Source organism: Fulmarus glacialis, unplaced genomic scaffold, assembly GCF_000690835.1.
Source record: "Fulmarus glacialis isolate BGI_N327 unplaced genomic scaffold, ASM69083v1 scaffold10044, whole genome shotgun sequence".
In the NCBI taxonomy this organism is placed as follows: domain Eukaryota; kingdom Metazoa; phylum Chordata; class Aves; order Procellariiformes; family Procellariidae; genus Fulmarus; species Fulmarus glacialis.
Window position 1 is genome coordinate 22,945 of NW_009209971.1, and position 24,914 is coordinate 47,858.

Genomic DNA, 24,914 nt, shown 5'->3' on the forward strand with positions numbered 1-24,914 from the left:
CATGCTGACTGGTCTATAGTTCCCCAGATCCTCGTTCCGGCCCTTCTTGTAGAGCCTCCAGTCATCCAGGACCTCCCCTGTTAACCAGGACTGCTGGTAAATGATGTACTCTTTGCTGATGTTACTAAAAATAAAATACAATCATAATCACTAAACTTCGATATGCCAATATAAAATGTGCGCTGTAATTGCAAGCATTTTTGGTCTGTATTAATTTACAGATGTGTAACTTGGCTTGTTAAAATAAAGGAGTGCACTCTTGAAAGAAAATGTTTGTCCTTTTAGCACAGGATTGGTAACAAGCTGTATGTAAAAGCTAGTTACTAACATAAAATATTCTGCAATTTGCTGCTCTTTAGGTTCACTTCCTGTGTTTTTCCTGTTGCTTACCTAAGATACAGCTAATATTTGTTAAAAATGATGATACCTTAAGAATTGAAAATGTTCAGGTGTTAGAAACTTTTTTGGAAACTGAGTCCCTCAATATGTGTTTGTGTTTGTAAAATCATCTGTTTATCCATCCTTAAGCCTGTGGAAGTTTATACTTCTTTCACTGAAATGATGTACTCAGCTGAGTGCAAGCAGTTCCTGAAACTCAGCTAAGGGAGAAGGCTCTTAGGCAGAAGTGATAAGCAACTGAACACAGGAATATACCTGGCCTTCTTGCAGTGTTAACTGTTGCTTTGTTTAAACCATGGACTTGTTCACTTAGTTTCTTGTTTGAGGGTCAGAAATGCATTAGTGTGCTTGCCTGGTCATACCCAAATTTTCACACTGTGCTGGACAGCAATAGGAGAGTATATGCCTGAAATTATTTTCCTTCTGTCTAGCAAATATTACATACATTAGTTTCAATCCATGCTTAGAATTTTTTCACAAATAAGACATGATTTTTCAAGTGTTAAGAGTACTAGCAAGTCAGTGCTAGCTTGTGCCATATACCTAAACAGCTTTAGGATTGCTAACTTTGTGGAAGTCACTTAGCATTAATGCATTGCTGTGAGATGCCACTTTACCTGCTAAGACTGCACACAAATATTGCACACTAACCCTTCAAGGAAATGATTCAGAATTTAATTCTTACGAATTACTTCCATGTTAGTGTAAAAAAATAATTAGCAGTTTTTGCTCAAACCTCCATTTTTATAAACTTAGTAAAAGCAAATACCATCTCTTTTTTGCTTGAGTTGTAGATGGATTAAATGATTCATAATAGCATGGTGTTTGCTTTTTTCCCTTGCACCGCCATAAACTGTCATCTTCGTTGTCATTTTATGGAAGTGAGGACTTTCAGAAGACAGCTTGGGGAACAAGTTCCGCACTAAAATCTCTGATTTGCAATTTTTCTAGTGTTTGTCAGCCAAAGGCATTGCAGGGACATGGTGGGAACCTACCCTCTGGAGGGAGGAAGAGAGCTGGGGTGTGACTTTACAGTTAAATCATCTTCTCTGTAGGATTAGCCAGTGGCTGTGTCTCAGTATCTGAGCCTTCCCCTGGTAAATGCAAAGTTGCTTATCTGCTACTGGAAAGAGAAATATACAACTTTGAATTACTTAACTTTACACCAGTGTGGGGACATGCACAAACAGATACTATTGATAAGGTAACAGCCTGGTTTTGTACTGCTGCAGCTTCTTTGTGTATCCATAATCTAGGTCCTGAGCCACTGATCTTCATAAATGTGATTATGATCACATAGGAAGCCATTACTTTGTTGTTCTCTTACAGCTTAGTTTTTCCTACACGCAGGATCCTGCATAGTTTTTTTTAAGACGTGCCAAATAAACCTTCCTAAAAGCAGAAGGTGAGGAATTAGAGTAGCACTCCAAAGGTATAACAAAACTGCAAAAGCAGGATGACTGGAAATTGTGATATGCTGGTAAGGCAAGGGGACTTTCTGACAGCCCCTCTCTGTGGAGGCCGCTTAACTGACAAAGAGTGGTGGACAACAAAGCTTTTCAGTTGGTGTTTATAGAATCAAACAGCCAAATCGTATAGCTGCTTTAAACTACACACAGTTTGAATGCGTAACACATCCAGTAGAGAGCTGCTGAATGGAGCAGCCTACAGGAGAGCATCTGGGTAGTTTTACTTACGTTAATCTTGAGCACCTGTTGTTATCAGACATGCATGAAATGACAAAAACCAGAATCCCTTGCTGTATAGCTGGCACCTTCTATAAATACTTTGAGCAGCTTTCGTTGCTGAGATGCAAATTAAAATGTAGTTGAATAAATAAGGGTAAGAGAGGAGAACCACTGTCAAAGAAGATTTATAGTTTTGAGCCCTGTGTACCTTCTAGTCTACCCAGACTGTATCATAGCATGGAGAAAGGGCTCATGTGGAGCTGAGTATATGGTAGAATATATGTCAAGCAAAGTAGGTAATTTCCAATTGAGTTTAGACTCAATGAAAGTATGACACGGAGCTAGAAGACCTAAGCCCAAATGTCCAAGGAGATTTTTGCAGAAAGGCTGGAGGCAGTTACCTATCTCCTTTAGCTGGAGGTCAGATCCACCATCAGGCAGATTAACAGGATAAGTACTTCAATTAGGAATAGCATGTCTGGAGCAAGTGGTGTCTGAAAAATGTCCAAGATTAAGTAAATTGGAACCAATCCAATCAGAATACTAGAAATTGGTGAAAGGCTGAAACCTAGGAGGAGCTTAGTTTTCTGCCAAACACAGCTGTCTTCAGGGAGATGGCACACTACAATAGTAGCATACTTAGAGAGCTTGGAAAACAAGGCATTAAGAAGATACTGTGTGACTGGGGATGCTTCTAACCCCTCTCTAAATAGTTCAGTGTTTTGAAGTCTGCAAAGTAACTTGTTGTTCAGTGTCATAACTGAGTCTGTGCAATGCCTTGGTGGTTGATGCAGTCTTCTGACTAGCTCCGGTCTGTTGGACATAACTTAGAAGTTGTCCTTTCCTGCATGATACTAGTTGCTTCTTTTACCTTCAAGCATGTGACGTGGGATGAAAATAAGCCCCTGGCCTAGAAATATCCCTGTCTCTCTTCAGGATGTCCATTTTCCTAGCATTTGGAGAATGTAATGGAGTGCAAGAGAAGAGAGTCATCCTTTGTTTGGGCAAAGGAATGAGAGAAAGAGATGCCACTAGTGAATAGATTTCTTTTTTCCATCTACAAGTAGAAGACGACCTCTCTAGTGTGTAGTAGTGCTATTGTTTGACTCCTAAGTAGGAAGATGTTATTGTGGTATTCCTGTACTGCTACAGGCCCTGATGCTTTGAGATGTCCAAGCTAGCTCTGTTTCTGCATAGCACAGTTGCAACATAGAGCTTACCTCCTTAATGTAGTAACTAAGACTACAAGCAGGGAAGAAGCAGTCCTGGTCTGCAGTTTGTACTGCTGGGATTTGATGCCAATCCAATGCTAGTTTCTTGTGAAGCATATAACCCAAAATGCTCCCAATGCTGCTGTGTCCTCCCTGCTGGGCAGTAGTCCTCCTGTCTTCTATTTCTGGAAACCTTTTGCATGTTGACTAAATCCAAAGCAGAGAATATCTCTTCTCCTCTTCTCCAACTTGCACTCTCCAGTTTAGATAAAGGGCATACCCTGATGGACTAGAGCACTCCTGATAAATGAATGTCATCAGGCAGAGAAGGGACTTGGGGTACCAATTTGTAATTCAAATTGGATAATTACTCATCACAATACAGTTGAGTGCCCTAACCGTCAAGCTTTTGTATGTAAGTTACTACCATTTTAGAAAAAAACTGCAGGTTTTTGACCTTCCCTTGGGAGCTGGGCCTGTTATCATCGGTTAGACATTTTCTGAGCGAATCTACTTTGTTGGGACCTGCTGGAGACTTGGAAAGATATTCGGCTTACATGATCCAAGGCAGTAGTAGTTTTATGTGCTCTCATAAGGAATTTTCAGACCCAAGAGCAAAAGAGTCTGATGAGGTTTTGGCTCCAATTATGCTGTTACTTAATAGGTGAGGTGTGAATATTGGTTTTGGACATTTTCTGTGAATGTATTTCCTTGGAGGGGGTTGCCTTGGAAATAACTTGCCCACCTCAAAGAGGTTATGCAAAGTTAGTCATTGTGGAAAATGTCTTGACAAACACAGATCTTGCTGATAAGTACCGTGTGATAGATGTGTTCTGAATGCTGGGTAAATACTTGAAAAGTAGTCCCAAATGAGAGGAGTTTTCTAGGCTGGGATACTTCTTGAATTGCAATAGGTACTATTTCTGTTTTGTTCAGAATGCTAAATCATGTCTGTCTTTTCTGAAATAAATGTTTGTTTTTGTCGTCCTTTTTAGGCGTAACCTGACAAAGTTATCCCTGATATTCAGCCATATGCTGGCAGAACTCAAAGGTATTTTCCCAAGTGGCCTTTTCCAGGGAGACACATTCCGGATCACCAAGGCAGATGCTGCAGAATTTTGGAGAAAGGCTTTTGGTGAAAAGTAAGTTCCTAACTGTGCTTAAAAATAGAGATTTGGGAACAAACTGCACACAATGCTCTGTATTTTTAAAAATTCTGTTTTCTGGTTCAAAAAGGTCTTTGTCAGGTTATAATGAACGATGGGAGAGACCTACTAGTCATTTGGTCCACTCTCTGGGGTGAGATACAGGATTGTTCCTACATTATATTTCCGAGTTCTTTGTTGTGTCTTGTTTTAATGTGTCGAGTGATGGGTCTTTCCCCAGTTTCCGTAGGAGACTCTTCTACTGTCATAGAATTTCCCTTAATTATTCAGCTTAAATTTTCCTCTCCTTAATTTAATTCTTTAACTTGTAAGTAAGCTCCACAAACTATGCAAAATAATCTGCTTTCTTCTTCCAAAGGTTACCATGTCCCCAATATTAGTTGTCCTTTAGCTAAGCCGTTATATTAAATTCTTTTCATCTCCCCTCCAATTAGTCTTTCCAATCACTTAGTCACCTTTCTTCTTGCTTCTCTGAACTTTTGTCAGTTTGCATAATGGCTTTGTTAAGATAGAATGAAGAAGAAAGTGAAGTGCAATGTGTATTTGCATGTAAACTGTTGAAATGTCAGTTTTAATTTTTGTATCTCATAAAACGCTGACTAAATGAAATGTAGAGGTGTCCACAGCAACGTTTGAGGATTAAAGTTAATGGAATTGAGTACTGCTTTCCAACTAAGGTAACTAAGATACTTCACATAAAGAGTTTAATTAATAGCTGTCAGAACAAAAAGCAATAATATATTTACTCATGAATAACACAGTTGTCTGAAGCTGGGCATGTTCTTTGTATGTTTCTATTCCACTTGATACTTTAAAAGAAGGAAAATATTCCTTTAAACAGCAGCCTCTGTTTTGGCTTCTGATTCTCTTACTTCTCCAGTTAATCCCTCTAGAGAATTGTTTGCAGCATTTTATTTTTTTTTAACTGTCTGGACCTCTACTAAAAGACTTACTGTTAACTCCTTCTCTACCAGCTGCAACATTATGATATTCTTATCAAGTGATGGTGTTGTATACAGCCCAGGGTGTGTACAAGCGTTGACATGATAGGACTGCAGAAAAAAGGAAAGGAGAAAGCAGAGCTCGACTTCACATTCCAAAATTTTGCATATGCAGAGAAAATTGTCTAAAGTTCATTTGGCTGCTAATTTCTTGCAGTACCAAGAAATCCTGTGCTTGCATAACATGAATAAATCTCTTGTGGCTAATTTTGATTTTCCTCTCTTCCATTATCATGAGGTGCATACTCACAAAAAAAACATATAAGGTATGTACATGGTGGTGGTCTTCAGACATACCACATTTATAGATGGCTTGGTTTTCCCCAGGACTATTGTTCCTTGGAAGAGCTTCCGTCAGGCCTTGCATGAAGTGCATCCAATCAGTTCAGGGCTGGAAGCCATGGCCCTGAAGTCAACGATTGACTTGACGTGCAATGACTACATTTCAGTATTTGAATTTGATATCTTCACACGACTTTTTCAGGTAAGAATTGAGGAGTGTGAATCACTTGAAATGTGTCTCAGTGCTTCAGGTTAGACTCTTTTCCCAGGACAAACTGTATTTTACACACTAAAATGACATTATTTATGCTGTAAGGGATTTGGTTGTCTTGCCCTTCATCCCCTAAACAGCTCTAGTAATATTTAGGAGTAAATATTGCAGTAAAAGCGTGTGATACTTCTGGTTGTAGAAGAAAAGATTGTCTAAATATATACTACAACTGTAAGGCACATTCAGTATCCTCCCATGAATCAGTTTTTCCCTTTTGAAGGTCACTTTTAGACTGAAGTTCTGACACAACTTTTGTAAGCCAGGAAATGTGAAGCTTAGTTTATCAGTCTGTCTTTCCTTGTCCTTTTCTTTCTTGTCAGATTTATTTTCCGTGGGGGGGTTGTTCAAGATGAAGCACAAGCATGGAAATTTGGGCTTCCTAGCTTTTGAACTGACACAGCCAGGATGTTGTGGACATGTCTGTGTTCTGTGCGTGAGAAATATCTGTATTACTGAAGTGATATTAATAGTAGGTAAAATTCTAACCCACAGTCTTTAATAATGCTAAGCTCAAAAACACAGCTTCTGATGGTGCAATTCGGTATTTACAAGAAAAAACTTACTTCTTTGGCTCTGACTTGCCTTTTCCCATGTGATAGGGTGGGTTGTAATTAAGATATATCTAGATGAAAAATTCCCATGTTCGGTGTTGCAATGTAGCTGATCTCATTCAGTACTTTTTCCAACTATAGTACATAAAGAGCAAGTTAAGAGTTGCTGCAATTTCCAAGAGATGCAAAGTTCTTAGGGGGAACTACTATCTTCTTTTAGACAAGTTGAGAAATTTGGAAAAATTGGATGAGATTTAGACACCCAAGCCCTTCTCAGGATTGAGAGCTTTCAAACTGTTTTTATGACTTTTTGTGCATCATTTTAAGGAATATTTAACATGTATGTGCTGGTTTATTTATTAAAATCTTAGACTAGCCAGTAATCTTTGCCACACCCAAGTGAGGTTAGGTGGTTAAGGAATAGTCACAAGCATCTTACACACAGTGAAACAGAGACAGAGAGGGGAGGTCACTTTCCTGAGGCTGTATAGGAAGTCGGTGTTAGAGATCAGACTAGTCGTGGTTTCTGGTCCTGTGCATAATCTTATTAAAGTCCTGTCTTTATGCTTGTCTCAGGAATGAGTCATTTTCTCTGCAGAAGCAGCACAAATTGGTAGCTATTCTTGAGCTGTCTCTTTGTGACCTCAGTGACTTCTCCCTTGGCATTTATTAAAGGTATTTTGATTAAGGTCTGTCTTAGGTGATGTTTTTATCACTGACGAGAGAAACTCAAATGCTAAGACTGCTCCATGAGAAAGTAGGTTTCAGTTCCTCTACTGGATTTATGGTAGGATAAGAAACCTGCTTCTTTAACTGAAGAACTGGTCCCTTTGATTAAGGAATATTATATGTGTTGATACCTTTTAGAAGTCCACGGTTAATATAATTCTTTGTTGTTTCTATAGCCATGGTCCTCTTTGCTCAGGAACTGGAATAGCCTAGCGGTGACTCATCCTGGTTATATGGCATTCCTAACGTATGATGAGGTGAAAGCCCGGCTTCAGAAATTCATTCACAAACCTGGCAGGTTAGTGCTTGGCAGCAGTGGCTTTTTTGATCATTCTTGCTAACATCGTTGATTGCTGTGCTGACTGAGGAGATTGGTTTTATTTTGTCTTTGTCCTCCTTTCTTAGAAATTAAACTGTGGAAAAACGTAGCTTGCCCTGTATTTGGAGATTATCCTCCGTGTGGTGACTTACGTCCTGCCCACCCCCACAATTGTCACAACAGCTCCCTTAGGCATGAGCAGAATGCAGAGGCAGACACTGCCAGAATGAGCCTAAATGATGGGCTGTTTAGGACCATGAATAAATGAATGTATCTGTAGGTCCCATAACTTTCTGGTGTATAAGCATAAAACCAGGAGAGCTGAGCGGATTGCAGCCCCCAGAGGCAGTGTGTACATTTCAAGCCAACTTCAGACAGACAAGGCAGCTGATCAGTCTTTGTGCTGGCAGAAAGCAGCATGGTAGGCAGAGTAGGCTGCAAGGTAATGCTGCAGGCTGGACATTCAGAGGCTGTGGGGGGCAACACATGCTTCTGGGAGGGCTGTGGACCTGAGCAGTTTTGGGCTACCCTACCTGGATAGAACTTGGCCCAATGCAACAGGGCTAACAGATTTCTCTTTATGCAGGAAGGGCCAAGTGTTCATTTCTGGAGATTATTACTATACTGTTAGTTCTGTGCTGGTTTTAAAAATTGAGACCTTGTGTAGTCTGTTTGTTGGTTTTGTTGTTGGCTGCGGTTTTTTAAAGTTAATTTGAAACAAATTATTTTAAGGATGCTAACTTTTCGTGCTCTGAATTCTGGGTTTAATTTCACCTGGAGGCCAGTGCTTGGATGCTTTTCTCGCTTGGTTTCAGATTGCAAGGTTCTCCTTTGATCTGCCTGGGGGTAAATTGAGGAAAGCTGGTATAAATCATCAAGTTATGCCTACTAGTTTTTGTTTGCTATCTTGAGATAACCAAACAAAGGCTGCCTACTTGACATTTAATCTTTCCTGTCTGTTCCAGTCCAAACTGAAGTTTCCTTTCCTTTGTGTTTTTTTAGTTATATTTTCCGATTGAGTTGTACACGACTTGGTCAGTGGGCCATTGGCTATGTCACTGCAGATGGGAACATTCTTCAGACAATCCCCCACAACAAACCTCTTTTTCAAGCACTGATTGATGGCTTCAGGGAAGGCTTGTAAGTAACTTTGTAAAAATTAAGTTTTTTGCCCTTTTGCCCTTTTTCACTGTGAGTTTGTTTTATATATCTTCATCCTGTGGTGAGGTCTTAAACTCAGTTGAATGGTAAAATGTACCCTCTGGGTTCATCACACATCATCTACTTCACAGGAGAGGCAGCATGTTGCAGAGGTCAAGCAATCACTAGTGACATCACTGACCCCCTTTTGGACATCTCTTAACTCTTCCTTTCTATTTAGACCTTGATTCAGCAGAACAGTTCAATCATGTGAACAGTACCATTGATGTCAGTGGAATAATTCGTATACCTAACTGTTTTGGCACTTGAGAATATTCAGACAGCTATCTTTTGCACTGGGGAGCTGTACTGTCCTTTGCAATAGCAGATGATAAGTGTGTCTCAGTGTTTCCCTTGTCATAGATTCTTTTCCAGTCAAGTCCTTAATTTGAGCCGCTGCAACTGGTATTATGGCATTAGTTTTCTTACTCTGGATATTACAGATTCGCTGTAGGATGATTTAAGAAGACTAGTCTAGGACCGTAACATCCTGTTTAAAATAAAACTTGCTGCCAGGGAGAAAAACAAGCTTCTTTTTGTTTTTAAGAATGACATGTTTGATTTTTGTCCGATAGTAAAATTCTTCCAAAACTTCTTTTGAATTCAGAATACCTTGAATTCCCACCCCTCACTTCTCACAGTCATTCTTTCTTTCCTCCACCATCACCAAAAGAAACCTTATTGTGTGTGTGTATATGTATGTGTGTGTGTATATGCACATATATAGAGAGATATCTTTTTTCCCCTCAACTGTTTACAGTTATTTATTTCCCGATGGACGGAATCAGAATCCTGACTTGACTGGCTTGTGTGAGCCCACACCTCAGGACCACATTAAAGTTACACAGGTGAGCAAAGTATTCTATCCCATCAAACTGGCTTGCCTTATTCCTAATTTCTAGCCTCCTTAGCTATTTATACAATTCTGTCATACTTGGTATCCCCAAGGCTTGTTTTTAAGGCTGATGTATTGTATTTTACAGGAGTTGCAGAAATCTTTGAATGGTAGGAATGGGCAGAGGAGATTGCAAAGGTTAGGTAAAGCTTTATGCAGGACTGAAAGATTTTAACATTTCATTTTAGAGTGTTCTGCCAAATACTCGTTCTTTTGTGCCATGCAGCATGTGTTGAGCCCTGCTTTCCTAGGCTGTTCTTGGGACATGTAAATGAAAACCTGGGATAATTTGAAGTCAGCTTTTTTCAGAGCTTGACAGATGTATCTAGTACATAAAATTATAGTGAAGTCTTTGCAGACTTCTGTTCTCTTTTGCGCTGTGTTCTTTGTTTGGAATTTATTTATTCCTGCAAATCTTGTGTTGGGTTTCTTGTATGTATGACTAATCATCTTGTTATTTTACAGTATCAACCATGTCTGTCTATCTTTCCCCAAGGAACAATATGAATTGTATTGTGAGATGGGCTCCACATTTCAGCTGTGTAAAATATGTGCTGAAAATGACAAGGATGTGAAGATTGAACCATGCGGCCATCTGATGTGCACGTCCTGTCTCACTGCGTGGCAGGTGAGGCATTGCCTCTTGTTAATCTCTCTGAGTGAAGCTAGTTGCTCTTTTACAGAAGCGGTATATTCTCTTCTCAAAACTATTCTGTTTACTTCAGGTATGGAGATAAGATAGCATAACTGAGGACAGAAACTCATAGTTCAGTAATATCAGTGCATCAGTGCCAGCTTCACCAGCACAGGGAGAAGCTGGTTAGATACCTGATCTCTTAATCTAGGAATAGGCAGGAAGTGCGAGGACTTGCTAAAAAGCTGTTTTTCTACTTCAGAGAGAAAATACTCCATATTTGTAGCACAGTTTGCCTTTCTGTCTTCCTCTCAGTTGAAAGGTACCTGCCAAAAAGCAGGTTTAAACCTCTTTGTATATTAACTATGTGTTTAATTTCTGCGTCATAGTGGCTGTTTTAACAGGTCTCTTTTCTTCCCTGAAGGAATCAGAAGGCCAGGGTTGTCCTTTTTGCCGCTGTGAAATCAAAGGCACGGAGCCAATTGTAGTAGACCCATTTGACCCCAGAGGAGGAGGAGGATTATCACGGCAAGGGGCAGAAGGAACTCCTTCTCCCAGTTATGATGATGATGATGACGACAGAGCTGATGATTCCCTTTTCATGATGAAAGAACTCGCTGGTACCAAAGTAAGGTCACCAGAGTGTGTGCTAGTAGATGTGGCAGTATGTACAAAGACTGCATGTTCTCCATCAGTTTTCTGTGGTCTTGGTGATTTGTGCGTGAGGGTTGTCAGACCTTGTAACAGGAGAGATTGTACTCAGTGTGGAAAATGGGGATTTAGGTTCAGTTTTGTCAGTTCAGTTCACACTGTCAGTTCTATTAAGCTATAGTGATCACACTTTGAAATCTTTGATCTTTTGTGTGTTGTCTTGAAAGGATCCTTAGAAGGGTGAAAAGGCTGGCTTGACCTATTGGAATGTAAGATCTAGGTTTATAACACTTTTCTGCATGCTTAGCAATGCTGCTTTTGATTTATTAGCCATAGTTTACCCATATCAGCAAAAATTCATCCCTTTTCGACAGTGATGAATACAGCCAACCAGATATAGTCTTCCCAAGGTCCTGATGACTAACTGGGCAGAGGGCAGGCTATTTTGCTGAGGAAGTCAATTTGACAGTCATCTTTTTATAAGGTGTCTGATAAATTTGTATGATAAAGGTGTGATAACTCTCTGCCATTAGTGCTACTTCCTTCCATGAGATGTGTACAAGACAGGCATTCTTTATGGATCTCTGCAGGTTTTTTCTAAAAGCATGGTGTTGCCCTTGCACATCTGCACTTAGTATTGTTTTACTGCATAGGGAAGTGGGTTTGAATTTGGCTAATTTTTAATAGTTGAATTCGTTAAAAATAATCTGCCTTTCCTGGACAGAAAGAATCCTCTACGCTGGTTTACCTATGGTCATATTTCTCTTTAGCTTCCACCCTGTGAAATAGTGTACAGTATTGTACAGTAAACTGTATTCCTGGGGGTGGTTTTTGTATACACAGCTTGGGGAAGCAAAGCGATTTCCTCAGTGTGACATCCTGTCGTGGTTTGCAGTAGGCTACTACTCTGTATTTGTTGGCATTAATGAGTTCAAACCTGTGTAAAGCTTTTCAAAGTTAGAAAGCACTAGCATAATTAACAATTACGAAAAACAGAAGAACAGGCACTGTTCGATTTGTTACATGGAAAAACAGCTTTCCAGGGACAAAAATGGAGATTTTGGTGCACACTAGTGATTGCTGCAACAGCCATGACACTGTAGTCAAGGTAGTTTGCACAGTGGTGCCTGCAGTGATAAGTGGGATTTGCAGCAGATCATGCCCTCTTGTGTTGAAAAGAAAAGAAGCTTGCTTCTGCTCAGGGCCCAGTAAGGCAGGTATGTTACTCCAGCCAAACAGCTTGTCTTTTATTGTGCCATTGCTAAGTGTGCATTTTCAGTTGTGTGCCACAGCTAAGCCCATTGGTGATCTTCAAGGCTTGCTGTTGTGCTGTGAAATTGCCTTCATTTACTGGTGTATGGTTGTTACTAATATAGTAATTTGTTACTAATAGCGATACTGAAGCCAGTACAAGTCACAGAGCTTGAAAGCCTCTCTAGAGAAAAGGAGTTCTGCTGGATTTTGTCATTTGTTGATTTTTCCATTCTTTTCTTTTTCAGGTTGAGCGTCCTCCTTCTCCGTTCTCAGTAGCTCCACAGGCCACCCTTCCTCCTGTGCCACCGCGACTGGATCTTTTGCAGCAGCGAGCGTCCAATCCGCCTGGGGCTTCCAGTCCTGGGACCACTTCAAAGGTCAAACACACTGTTTGCCCTTTCAGCTATGATTTTGATGGGGCAGGCAGGAAGAAGAGCATTCTGGTGAACGCTACATGTTCTCTGTGACATCCCTAAGTACTTTCACACAAGGCTTTTTCTTCCTCCTTTTCTGTAGTCCTGTTAGGCCACTTTCCTTCCATTCCCCACAAGAGCCTAGTCTGTCCTGAAAGCAAATGCTTCCTTGTGGAATCCATGGTAGGAGAGTCCCTTTTTGCTGTTTAAAGGGCCTGACTTTTCTTCACATTCGTCCATGCAATTGCTAGAAAAAAGCTGGTCTTAAGCTGAAGTACTTGCTCACTTAAGGTGACTGGTGTCCTCCTGTTGAACTATCAAGTTATTGTTATTACCAATGTCTTCACTGGTTTTCAGCCTCAGCCACTGCTGCCTATGCCCTTTGGAGCTGCATTTATGGGCTTGTGTTTTGTTCTAGCTAGCAGGCTAGATGTGGGAAGGTGTCATATTCCTGAACAAACTTTTCTTCACAAATTTTTCCATCGAGCTTTTTTTCACATAGAAAACTAAGGAAGGAATGAAATGTGTGTGACTGGGAGAGAGTAACTAGTTTTCTGATTGACTAGCAGAAGGCAGTAATGTGATCTTGGTGGCATTTGATCATTGGCTGTTGAGATATGGCAGCGGTTCTTCAACTGGTTTGGATGAAGTAATGAAATTATGCTTGAAAGTTCAGGCAGAAGAAAATATCTAATTCTATGAATATTCATTGCTGACTGATGAATGTTAACTTGTATAAATAACCTACAATTGAATCTTTTTTTTAAATGATGGGTATCCTTTGTTTGGAATCCAATCTAATGCTGCTGTAAGGTTTTTTTTTTTTTTTTTTCCTTCAAGAAAAATAATCTGGGGTGTTCAGTGCCTCCCTGTAGCTGCATGTAGTTACTGTGTTACCTCTTCAAGCCTGTAGAGAAGGTGTCTCTGGAGGGTTAATTTGTGGAGATGTGGAGAGTTATCTCCACATCCTTTGAGATAATTTCTTGTAAAAACAGATAAAACGAAAACCAAAACTCACCCTTCTGCCACTTGCATCCCTTCTTTTTGTTTTGTGGCTAGAGTACCTTTGTTAAGCGATATTTTACATTCTTCTGCCTTCCAGGCTGCACCTGGTACTCTTCACAAGGATAAACCTCTGCCGATCCCACCCACGCTCAGAGATCTCCCGCCGCCACCGCCTCCAGACAGGCCACATTCCATTGGGACTGAAGGTCGACCTCAGAGACGTCCCCTGCCCTGCACGCCAGGAGACTGTCCTTCGAGAGACAAACCACCGCCTGTGCCCTCCAACCGTCAAGCAGATCTGTGGCCATCCAGGCCGATTCCAAAAGCCCCATCTGTAGCTCTTAGCCCTGGTGACCCTTGGGCTGGGAGAGAACTGTCAAACAGACACTCGCTTCCCTTTTCCTTGCCCTCTCAGATGGACTCTAGGGCCGATAGCCATCGGCTTGGGAGCACGGTCAACCTGGACAACCCAGTGGTGAGTAGGCGTATTGGAGGTGAAGGTAATTTTTGAGGAATTAAGTCTTCCAAGGTGCCCTCTTCTTATAGTTTACATCTGAATAGGGTGATCTTGTGCCAAGGGAGAGATGGAAAGGAACTGGTGAATACCAGGCAAGGGAGAATAATGGGAGGACTTCTCAGGGAAGTGCTTTGGTACCTCTTGGGAGCAAGGTTCAAGTGCCAGTTTGAGCAGTCATGAGCCACAATTTTCATGATCAGTGTTCACCTTTCAATTTGAGTTAAATTTGGATCTGCTACTATTACCAATGTCATGATGTGTAACTTAGTAGTCCAGCATATTGTTCTCTGAAAGAAATCCCAGGCAGTTTTGCTTTCTTTGATTTCATTCCCCTAATTTTTCCTTTTAAAACCTCCAGCTTTCTAAAATTGAAAGCCAGTACATTTTTAGCCAGATTGGCTAAGAAAATGACACTTGCACCATTGTCATTCTGTCTTCATATGTGTGTGCTTGCCTGCATCCTTTTCCTCTTGTGCCCCATTAATATTTTGGCCTTTTGGCCTATTTCGGCTGAATTTGCCAAAGTCATTGGAGTCTCAAAAGATACGAAGTTCCTGCAGTTTTTGTGTACACAGGCAGTTGGTTACAGGAGAAAAACCCTGCTTGTGCCCTCACTGAGGGAAAACTGTCACAGACCTACTGGATTTCTAAGGTGGCAGTAAATGCTCTGGAATAATGAAGATGCTTCATTCCCCCAGAGGATGTGTTGAATGACTGGCTGACAGCTTTGTAACTACACTGGTATATGTGGTGTTTCTGATTCCCGGTTTGAATTTTTTTCTTTCAGAGCTTGAACAGCGGTCGGCCAACAACCCCAGAGTGTGAACACCCCAAAATTAAACCTTCTTCATCTGCCAATGCGATCTACTCCTTAGCTGCCAGGTCTGTTGTTTTCTAGCAAAAGTGCTCTTTTATAACTTACAAAGTGGTAATTGTAGGGCTTTCTCTACGCTCGTGCCAGGGACAGAATTTGACACAACTCTCTCAGCCTTAGTTTCAATCTCTGACAGATTCAGAATACACAATCTAGAGAAAGTAGATGAAATCAGCATCCCAAAGATCTGTGGATAGTGGTGATAGTTACCCTTGGCTGTGGCAATAGGAAACAGGCTACAGTTGCCATTAGCTCTTCTATGAATTCACTTCCGAGTTGGTCTTTATGTGAAGTAGGTGATGTATAATGTGTGTGATATTGTCAACTTCCTTTTGCACAATGACCTTGTGCCAGTATGACCTTGCAGCTGGGCTGCTGAGAATCCTGAAAGCCAGGTTATTTCTTTAGACAGGATCACTATAAGATGACTGCTTGTTACGTCCGCTGTGGATTTTAAAGGCCATTTTGATATTAATTGGATTTGGCGTAAATGTTTTTCTGATATTTATATCTTGTTTCTTCTGCCTCCAGACCACTGCCTGTACCAAAACTGCCTCCTGGGGAACAGTCTGAAAGCGATGAAGACACTGAATACATGTCACCATCCTCTCTGCCTGTGGTGCCTCCAGGTCCTGCTGTACAAAAAACAGAAGTCAAAATGCCTTTGGAAAAGACTCAGAGTTTACGGTGAGATTCTGTTTGTATGTACTGTGCTTCCTCCTCACAATCTGGGAAAGCATATTTGTTTACTAGAGTGGAGATTTTGCTTGCTCAGTTTGCTGAAGTGCCCCAGTGATATTCAGCAGAGCTAGATTAATGTAGCTAACTGTAAATGAAATGTGACTACTGCTTTTCTGCAGAATCCTTATACAGTATTAAAGGAGTCAGATAACCACTCCCACCTTTTTCTGCCAGTAACCTTTTGAGAGCAGCAGCAACTGAAATTCAAAATTATATTAAAACGTTGTGTTCTGGTGGTATCAATTAAACTCTTTTAAGCTGATATGCTGTATTGCAATAGACATTACTGGAGCATTTTCTGGAACAAATATTCTTTCACACAACAGTGGTGATTTCATTTTGAAGCAGGGGTCTTTGCAGAATCTCACTCACAGAGACCAGGTGGTGATGGTTGACCACTGTCACTTGACTGAAGGGAAATATGTGTTCTCTCCCTCGACTGAAGGGAAATATGTGTTCTCTCCCTCAGAGTTTTAGACTGCGACCAGCAGACGGATGGCTGTATGTATGAAGCAATGTGCAACATTCACTCCCAACCAGCATCCTCTGCTTTTGGGACTGTCAACTCTTCTGGTGAGTGGGTGTGCTAAAAAAACAACTGAGAAACTGAGGTACAATGAATTGGTCCCAGTCCCAGTTGGAACAGCATTTTAGGCTAAATTAAATGTTACTTGCTTTTGCTGTTAAAAAAGCTAGGATGTATGTGGAAACATCTGTATCTGTGTACTGCAGACTGCAAGTGGGGATGTTGTTGAGAAGGCTAGTTGGAATGCACTGTAAAAATACTCAACAGTTGTTAAAAAAATTGCTGTTTTGAAGATTTTTTTTCTTCTGCGCAGCAGTTGTCAGCCCACATCTATCATAAGTATTTTTAATCTAATACTACCTTCTGGAAAGAGCTTCCATTGAATGTGGGGTTTTGGCAGCAAAACCTTAGTTCTGTGTCCCGTCAATGTTTGTGGACTACAGGGGAACAGAGTCTGCCTTGAGAGACAGAGGCTCTGTTCAGTCCCAGAGCTCAGAATGTGCCTCTTACTTTAGATGAAGGGGAACTGGCAGCAGCCACTGCCAGCAATGGCCCTGAAGAGTCAGAAAATGAAGAAGATGGTTATGATATCCCCAAACCACCGCTACCGGTTGCTGTTGCTCGTCGCACACTGTCTGATATCTCCAATGCCACGCCTGCCTTCAGCCGAATGTCTTTGGAAAATGACCCTGTAACAGGTTAGAGAACACCCGTACTCTTCATGTTGTAGTGGGTACTGATGGCTTGCTACGCATGTTCAAAACTTCTGTCACTGACTCAAGGTTTTGTATGTAAGCTGTAAAGTCGGGTTTATAAGGCAGAATTACACTGGTTCTTAGGTGTTCAGTTTGGTTTACAACTTGGAATGCACTGCCTTGGTCATTTAATCACTGAGCTAGCAAATCACATTTAAATCACAGTTAGGAAAACCTTTCCTCAGCTTAAAGGTTATTCCTTAAGCCACTGTTTCCTGCAGGGCATGGCATACTTTTTGTACCAGGGCATACCAGGGCATGAAACAACTTCAGAACATTACTGCTTGTCACTGTTCCAAGTAAAAGATGACATGGCTGGCCTTGTACAGCTTCTGTCCGGATCAGTCTCAGCTGCAGTTGTTTCCAGCAGATGGCACAAGTGTACTGTTTGATGCTGTCAGTTCCTTTGAGCAGGGACCTAGCGGCTCAGCAAGGTTAGCTTTTTGTCCCTGGGGAGTAGAGGACATCTTGTCCTTCTGGCTGCGAGGCACATTCTCCGAGAGAAAAACCAAAGCCCCGTCTCTCCAAGAGCTTTTCTGAATAACGCTTGACTTATTCCCTAAACTGCCCAGCAGCCCTAAAGGAAACTCTGTAACTCTTCCTACTGGGGGGCTTTCAGCATGTCTGAACACCCTGGTGATTTGCCAAGTAAGAGGAGTGAGTTTTTTGTTCCTTCCGGAGGCAGATGGGAGGCAGAGCCTCCTGTACCCAGGATCACTTGCCCCAGTGAGTCTTCTGTTCACCTGCTTCACCACTTCCCCTTCCCTGACCTTGCCCTTCTTCAGCGCAGAGAAGAGTTTACTAGTCCAGAGAAGTTTATTAGTTTTTGCCGCTCCTCCCTGCTCCCTGCCTCACTTTTTAAGTCTGTCACTGTGTCTGTACAATGTGGCTGACAGGGATAAGAAGGGGCAGAGAGAGCTCACATCCTGCTCCCAGATGAAGTACTGAGCTTACCCTTCTTTGTTCTTACAGCCCTGAAATAACAGTGCTGTTGTCCTGCTTTGTAGTGTTAGGAGATCTGCTAATGAAAAACACTGTGGAAATGCTGATTGTTACTGCTCTGGGAAGCGTATGCAGTTTTCTGAAACACTGAGTATTGGCTACTGCTGAAGCCTGGTGTTAAACTAGCCTGACTAGTATGGGATACATTTTGGCAGATTTGTGTTCTCATGCATTGTGCCTTACAGTTCAGTTTCTTAATCATTTACCAAAAAAAGCTGTGCTAGTAGTTGCCCTTTCAAATTGACCCATGGTCTCTGAAATTTGATCCAGTTCAAGCTGAAACAGCTATTTCAAAAGACAATTTGGGGGAAAGAAGTGGGTAGTCCTTTTTCTTAAATGTACAAAAAGCTTTTTATGTGTAAGAAGCTTGTACTTTGAAGACTAGGGAATTGAACTGCATTGTGGTTGGTGAAGAATTTGTTTCCTGAAGAGTCTTCTCTATCTTAGTGTTTTTGGTACAAGTTTTTCAGAAAGGCTCCACAATGACTGCTTCTTTTCTGACCAGCGCTGCAGTGCCCACTCTTAAAAAGGGATTGTTTGGACATTCTTAGTCTTACGGATTTGTCTGTGGTACACCAGTTCTACTGCTAGAAAACTCTATCTTGAGTGCCTTGAAGAGTTTCTCCAGAAGACAAATAAAACTTTCATTAAGGTGATGTCAAATATTCATGCAGAAAAGTTTCTTGTGATTTGCAAAGTAGGAAAAAATGCTTTCTGCAATGATACAGGAGGTTAGAACTCAAAAATTATCAGATGTTGGATTAACACATTAAGCAATGTGTTGGAGTGTTTGGTGTCTTGTTTGGTTTATTGGCTATTCTTTTTTCTCCCCAGGAATAGTGCATGATAGTGGCTACTGGCAAGTAACACATCTGAATGACTAAGAGGAAAGGCAGAACAGGCTGAGCTTACTGATCTGCCGTAGCCGCCAGCCATTAGGTAGCGCGATGTTCAGCCGGAGCTCTTGTAGATGGCCCTGGCCTGCTGATGGGCTGGCAGAGGAAGAGGAGCAGACCCTTCAGAGAACATAATTCAGTTGCTGGAACAATTGTGCTGGATGAGTTGTAACTGATAGATCTGGTTTTGTGCATATACTCCCTCAGCACCCTGCAATGTGGACAACAGTTCTGTGAGGAGAGATCAGCATCTGGACAGTTAAACTGGCGGTTGCTGTCTGATTCTAGAAGGAAATGGGATGTTTGGTAAAGTTGCATATTCTCTGTGTCGTTTTTTCCTAACAGGTCTCTGCTTCTTATTCTACGGCTGATATCTGAGCTCTGCTCACACGCACGCATATAACCCTTGTCAATTTTTTCTATTTATGTGATCTTATCTTAATACATGAGCCTGATGTGGCCTCCTAATTAAAAAAATCTCCATAGCCGTTTTTGCACACGAGAGGGGAAGCTGAGTTATTCCGTTGTGTGAGAAGATAGGCTGGTTGGATAAAGTGGCATAGCTTTCAGTGGCATGTTTTTGAAGTGCCATTTATCAGTCTAATGTCATTCCCGCTTTGTTCCAAGCAAGAATCACATGTCCTTTTTTGAAGTGATGCGTTTGTTTCTCCTTCAGGTTTTTCAGATGGCTCTCAAGTTCCAGAAAGGCCACCGAAGCCGCTACCACGAAGAATAAATTCTGAGCGGAAAGCAGGGAGCTGCCAAACAGGCGGAGCCAGCAGTGGGACCAGTGCATCACTGCAACTCTCCAGTGAGATTGAGAATCTAATGAGCCAAGGCTACTCATATCAGGACATTCAGAAAGCACTGGTCATTGCACATAACAATGTTGAAATGGCCAAGAATATTCTCCGGGAGTTTGTTTCCATTTCCTCCCCTGCGCATGTGGCCACATAGCACATTACCTCCGCACCTACAACTTCTGTGGACCAACTGCCTGGGCAGCCGTAGCCCAGCTATGCACCAAAGGGGAAGGGGGTTCCTTTAGAGACTTTGCGCTGAGGTCAGTCCTGCCTCTTAAGAGAATCAGTTATCAGGTTTTTGTGGTTCCAAATTTCAAAGCAGTGGAATGAAATGGAGCAGAATGGTGTTTTATACAGTATATGTCTTGGAGTCCTCTACCCCTACCTCTTGTTTGAGAGAACAGATTTATTTCCAGGGTGTTGGTAGAGAAAGGTATCGCAACAAAGGATCCCCGAGCTGATGCCCTGGAGGCTAGGGGGAGTGTTTTGTGCTGTGAATTCTAAGTGAATGCTCTGAGAAACAAAGTCTTAAGGTTGGTGTGGTGTGTCCTGTGGTTCATGGTACTAGGTTTGGATCTGTTCGCTGCTGTGTGTCTGGCTCAGGCTTTTTAGAGCAGCGGGAGGTCACTTTCTGCTGGGAATAAATAGGAGACCTTGGAAGAGTATTTCGATTGCTTCCTGTTTGCCATGGTGTTTCCCTCTTGCCTGTAATAATAGCATTTATTGCATATGGTTCAAGTCCTCCCTTTTTGCCTGGAGATAGCATGACTAGCTTCTGTCAGGCATTTTGATCTTGACAGTGCTGGGAGTTGGATTTCTCTCATATGTGTCCTCTTGCTGGCAGCACTGGCAGCACCAGATTCCAGGCAGCTAGACGTGCTGAAAGTTTTGCGTGTTTTTGAGGGGTGGGAGAGGGTGGGAAGAATTTGAGTGAGAGCAAAGAACTGGCTGCTGCTTGTCCTTTTTTAGACTTGAGCATTTTGTGCTTCAATGCTCAAACTTGTTTGTGGCCCTGCTGGGCTTGAACAGCCGTCACTGGACATTCCCATGTGCTTTTTCTCTAGGAATGTTGCACCTGGTAAATATGATGTTTTATTTATCTTAATTGCATGGTGGCTGTTGCAGACTAGTGGCCTTCACACACATTCCATCATCTCCTTCAGAGAGCTTTTGTGGGAGCCAGCTGTCTTTGTGCCAGGCTGTTTTGTGGAATTGGTATATGCAGCTGATGTATTTGTTGGTATCTTACCTGCTTTGCAGTAAAAGAAATGCAGCAGTTCTCTGCATGGCTATCAAAACAACACGGGGGCTCTTCTTTCCATTTCCATTACTCTAAGGTATTACCAGAGCTTGTGTTAAAACAGATCTGGGAAACTTCTGTATTTGTAAAACGATCACATGGCTTTAAAAGTCAGTACTCAGCTGTTACTTTGAAAAAACCTGACCTGCATACTCAGCTATTTAACTCTGTTCATATATGCTTGATGTGCAAGAAGTGTATGGTTCCTTTTGAGAGGATTTAAATGAAGCAGGGATACACAGATGACAGCCTGACAGACGAACAAGTGCTCTGTGTACACTGAGAGGCTATTAGCCTTTTGAAGCATGTCTAGCATTATTTGCATCTCTCTAAGGGCAGCAGTAGTCACTAGGCAAAGGGTTGCAACTTGAAATATTGGAGTGATTGTGGCAGTTGGATGCAGTTTAGCCTTTTGAAGAATCTCAGAGAAACAGCTTGCAATTGGCAGAGAGGACTTAACAGGTATTAGCGAAGGGAACTGAGCATAAATTGTTTGTTTTATGTAGAGTATAGGTTTCCCTCTAGATCTACAGCTTTATAAATTGATGCAGTGGGTTATAGGCAGTTTAAAAGCATGAACTGTCTCTCTTTACTCCCCTCCTTTCTGTAGCGAAGAAAATGTTCTCTGAAACCGTAAGGAGATCTCCTGCAACACTTATAGGCCATCACCACTGTTGCTATTTTGGGGCCAGGGCTGAAACCTGCAAATGCAGCACACTGATGAGATTTATGTCAGTGGGCATGGTGCTCTGCAGTGGTGCAGAGGGAGGTCAGGCACAGCCAAGAGCAGGGTCTGGCCTTGGTGAAGGTGCTGAGTTACAGAGAAGGTGATGTCAGTGCATATTGAACTCGGGGTAGAAGAGGTGTTCTTTTTCCTCTGCCCACACGTGCAACAGTCAGTGGTATCGTGAACCAGTCCTGCTCTTTCTGTGTGAAGTGCTCTGCCAGTTATGCATGGCAGCCTTGGTCACTGTGTCTGTGGGATCTTCTAGAGAAGCAAGCCCAGAACTTGTGCTGCTGAGGCAGGAATATGGGGCAGCTCTGGTTCTCTCAGTAGGTCCGCATGTTATGCTTGTGAGCCTGAGCAACCAGTCCTAGTGTATGAGAGTTATTTCCTGGCTTTGTCCTGGAGAACCAGGTAAAAACCCTTTTGTGAGGGAGCACTACAGTTTTATTTCCCTCTCTTTCGTGTTCTCTGCAGTGCTGTCACTAGCTCTGTGTTGGGTTTGGAGCCACTTCATCTCTGACTTGCTGTGTAAACACAGTGCAAGTGTGTTCAAGCGTGGCGTGTGACTCTTGCCACTGCCAAGGCTGCGTAAGTGCCAAATCCAGCCAGCTAGAAAGCCTTAACTCCTGTCTTGCACAGTGGTGTGATCAGAGTAGTCATGCCCTGTCCCATACAAAGCCTTTATTACAGGCTTGTCGTAATGTTAGATTAAATCATGCCTAGCAGAGCTATTACAGGCCTGTCTTTGGGGTTTATGTGCCAAGAGACGTTCCTATGGGTATTGTTCCAGGTATTAGAGATTAGAGAGAGCAATCTTTGTGGCATGTATCACTAATTTTTCTGCATGTGTCCTTTCTGTGCACTTTCTGTGTCTCAAACTGACACTTAAGTCTTGGCTTTTCTTCCTTAGACATGTAAGCGTTTGCTAGTACCACTGAAGTGCAGCAGAGTCCTGACCATGTCTTATGGCTGTGCTCTGTGAAGTCAATCCAGGCACTGTACAGTGTATTTTTCTTGTTGTTCTTTCAGAAAGGTAGCCCAAGATTGATTTCTCTTTTTAACTCTTCACCTCCTTGATCTTTATTCTTAAGAAGTTAACTTTATGATGCTACTTTAAAAAGAAAAAAAAACCCCAAATGTCTAGTGCCTTTCTTAAGGGAATGCTACATTGCTAGGCTGCATCTGAGTACCCACCCCTCTGTGAAAATGAAGAGCCTGAACTAGACAAGCCGTAAAGATGCCTTTGAGCGCAAGACTGCTTTGAAAGGGGTGAAAAGAAGGGGCAACAAAGATGGGCAATTGTCACTTCAACTATGACACTGTGTTTTGTAGCATTTCAACTGTGGAGGTTTCCTACTTTATCTATTACTAACAGTGACTTGTCTGGACTGGTGCTGTACTAAGCTTGGTGTGAAGACAGTAGAATTGTAGGACAGGATTGGTTTTGCTTGTAACAAAATATGAGTTCTACTCATAAAAAATGCTGGTTTCCCCCTACCTGTCAACCTGGACACAAAGCAAGCAGAAAACACTTTGTACAGTAAGAGTTGGGCACAAAATGTGTGGGACCAGTATGAGTCTCTGCACAGTGAGCAGCAGGTAACTGTGAAAAGCAGGCAAGTATCGTCTGTTTTGAACAGGGTTTCCAGCTGACTTAATGCATTCAGTGCCACCGTAGCTGAATGGGAATCTGAAACGAGACATCCTGCCAGGGGTGTGGTAAATCCTGTCTGCTGCACTGCCTTTGTGTGTCTGTCTCTGCAAGTGCTACAGCTTGAGGCATGGAGTGTCTCTGCTGGGAACCAGCGGACTTGCTTTCACTATAAACAGCTTTTCTGCATGTTCTTCACTGAGCCCTTACCTTGGGGGAGCCAGATAGGCTCAGAGTACAGCATGTTGCTTCCTGCACTAGACTGATTACATTACTGTAGCTAATCCTGAGGCAGGGTCATTACTGTATATGTTTTTTTCAGTTGAGCAAGAAAAAAATGCAACTCCCAGGGCACTTTCTTAAAGGTGCCACTTTAAAAATTAGTGGGGAATAAGGACACTTATTTTTAAAGTTCCTAATAGAAATCTTTTTTGAAATTCCCAGTGGAGGAGGAACAGTTGTTCTTTCTCTTGAATGACAAATACCAATTTGTATAATATCAGTGTTAAAAATGTTGAGATTTTCACAAAATATTTTAAAAAAGTATAATAGTGTCATTAATATAAAAATATAACAGCAGTATTTAATCCTTTCAGATCTGTAAAGAATAAGGAAAAACAGAAGGTAAATATTCTTACAGAGAGTAGCTGAGCTTTAAGGTTCACTTGGTTTAAAGTCCTCATTTTGTTTGCAAATGCATTGTTAATGTTTAGAGGTTATACTAATGTTATTTATTAATTGTTTCCATTCTTGTATGCTGCCCACTAAGAGCTTCTTTGTTGGGATTTCATTCACCTGTGTCAGTAAAAAAAAAAAAAAAACCAAAACAAAGTTTTATTTTTAAATAAAATTTCCTTTGTTGTAGCATATTGTCTGTGTTGTGTTGGTTCTGTGAGTCCTGGAAAAAGAATATCCTGTTCAAGCCTGTCTCAGTCATCTTGTTCAGGGTGCCCAAGTCTGAGATGTTCAGTTAGTCTCCTGGATCTCTTGCAGACTGCAACTGACTTTGTACCCATTTTAACTATTACGACAATTATCTGTTAAATTCTAATTCATATCATGGATACTAACAAACAGAGGGCAGGAAAGATTTATACAAAGTTTATACTAATAAATCTATTGATAGAGTTAATGTATTCTAATAGAATCGATTAATAGGGTCTATAATCCATCAGGACTATAAGACAGCAGGAGTCTGAGAATGACATTAACAGATTTGTTACTACCCATGAAGAGAGTCTAAGGGAGTCTGTAGGAAGCTGGTAGAGTCTAAGGGGTTCTGCAGTGTCTGTTGGGGTCTACTAGATCCTGAAGTGTCAGTCCCACTCTGCTGGAGTCTGTTAGGCTCCATTTGCCTCTCACAGATTCTGTAGGTACAGTACTATAGACTCTAAAAGACTTACTTATATAAATGCTATGCAATAATTATAAAATTATATATGACATACTTATA

General features: G+C 41.6%; 1 protein-coding gene across 1 annotated transcript in view; it reads left to right on the plus strand.

Moving 5' to 3' along the window:
• The window catches only part of CBL (Cbl proto-oncogene, E3 ubiquitin protein ligase), a 34,960-nt gene extending 14,460 nt beyond the window's left edge, over nucleotides 1-20,500 (plus strand). The window contains 14 exon segments of the mRNA XM_009577019.1: nucleotides 4,294-4,440; nucleotides 5,793-5,949; nucleotides 7,475-7,596; nucleotides 8,620-8,757; nucleotides 9,578-9,665; nucleotides 10,209-10,340; nucleotides 10,771-10,974; nucleotides 12,497-12,628; nucleotides 13,767-14,144; nucleotides 14,974-15,068; nucleotides 15,592-15,747; nucleotides 16,271-16,374; nucleotides 16,843-17,025; nucleotides 19,657-20,500. Coding sequence (XP_009575314.1) covers nucleotides 4,294-4,440; nucleotides 5,793-5,949; nucleotides 7,475-7,596; nucleotides 8,620-8,757; nucleotides 9,578-9,665; nucleotides 10,209-10,340; nucleotides 10,771-10,974; nucleotides 12,497-12,628; nucleotides 13,767-14,144; nucleotides 14,974-15,068; nucleotides 15,592-15,747; nucleotides 16,271-16,374; nucleotides 16,843-17,025; nucleotides 19,657-19,937 — 2,317 coding nt within the window. The 3' untranslated portion in view covers nucleotides 19,938-20,500.
• The last annotated feature ends 4,414 nt before the right edge of the window (nucleotides 20,501-24,914 follow it).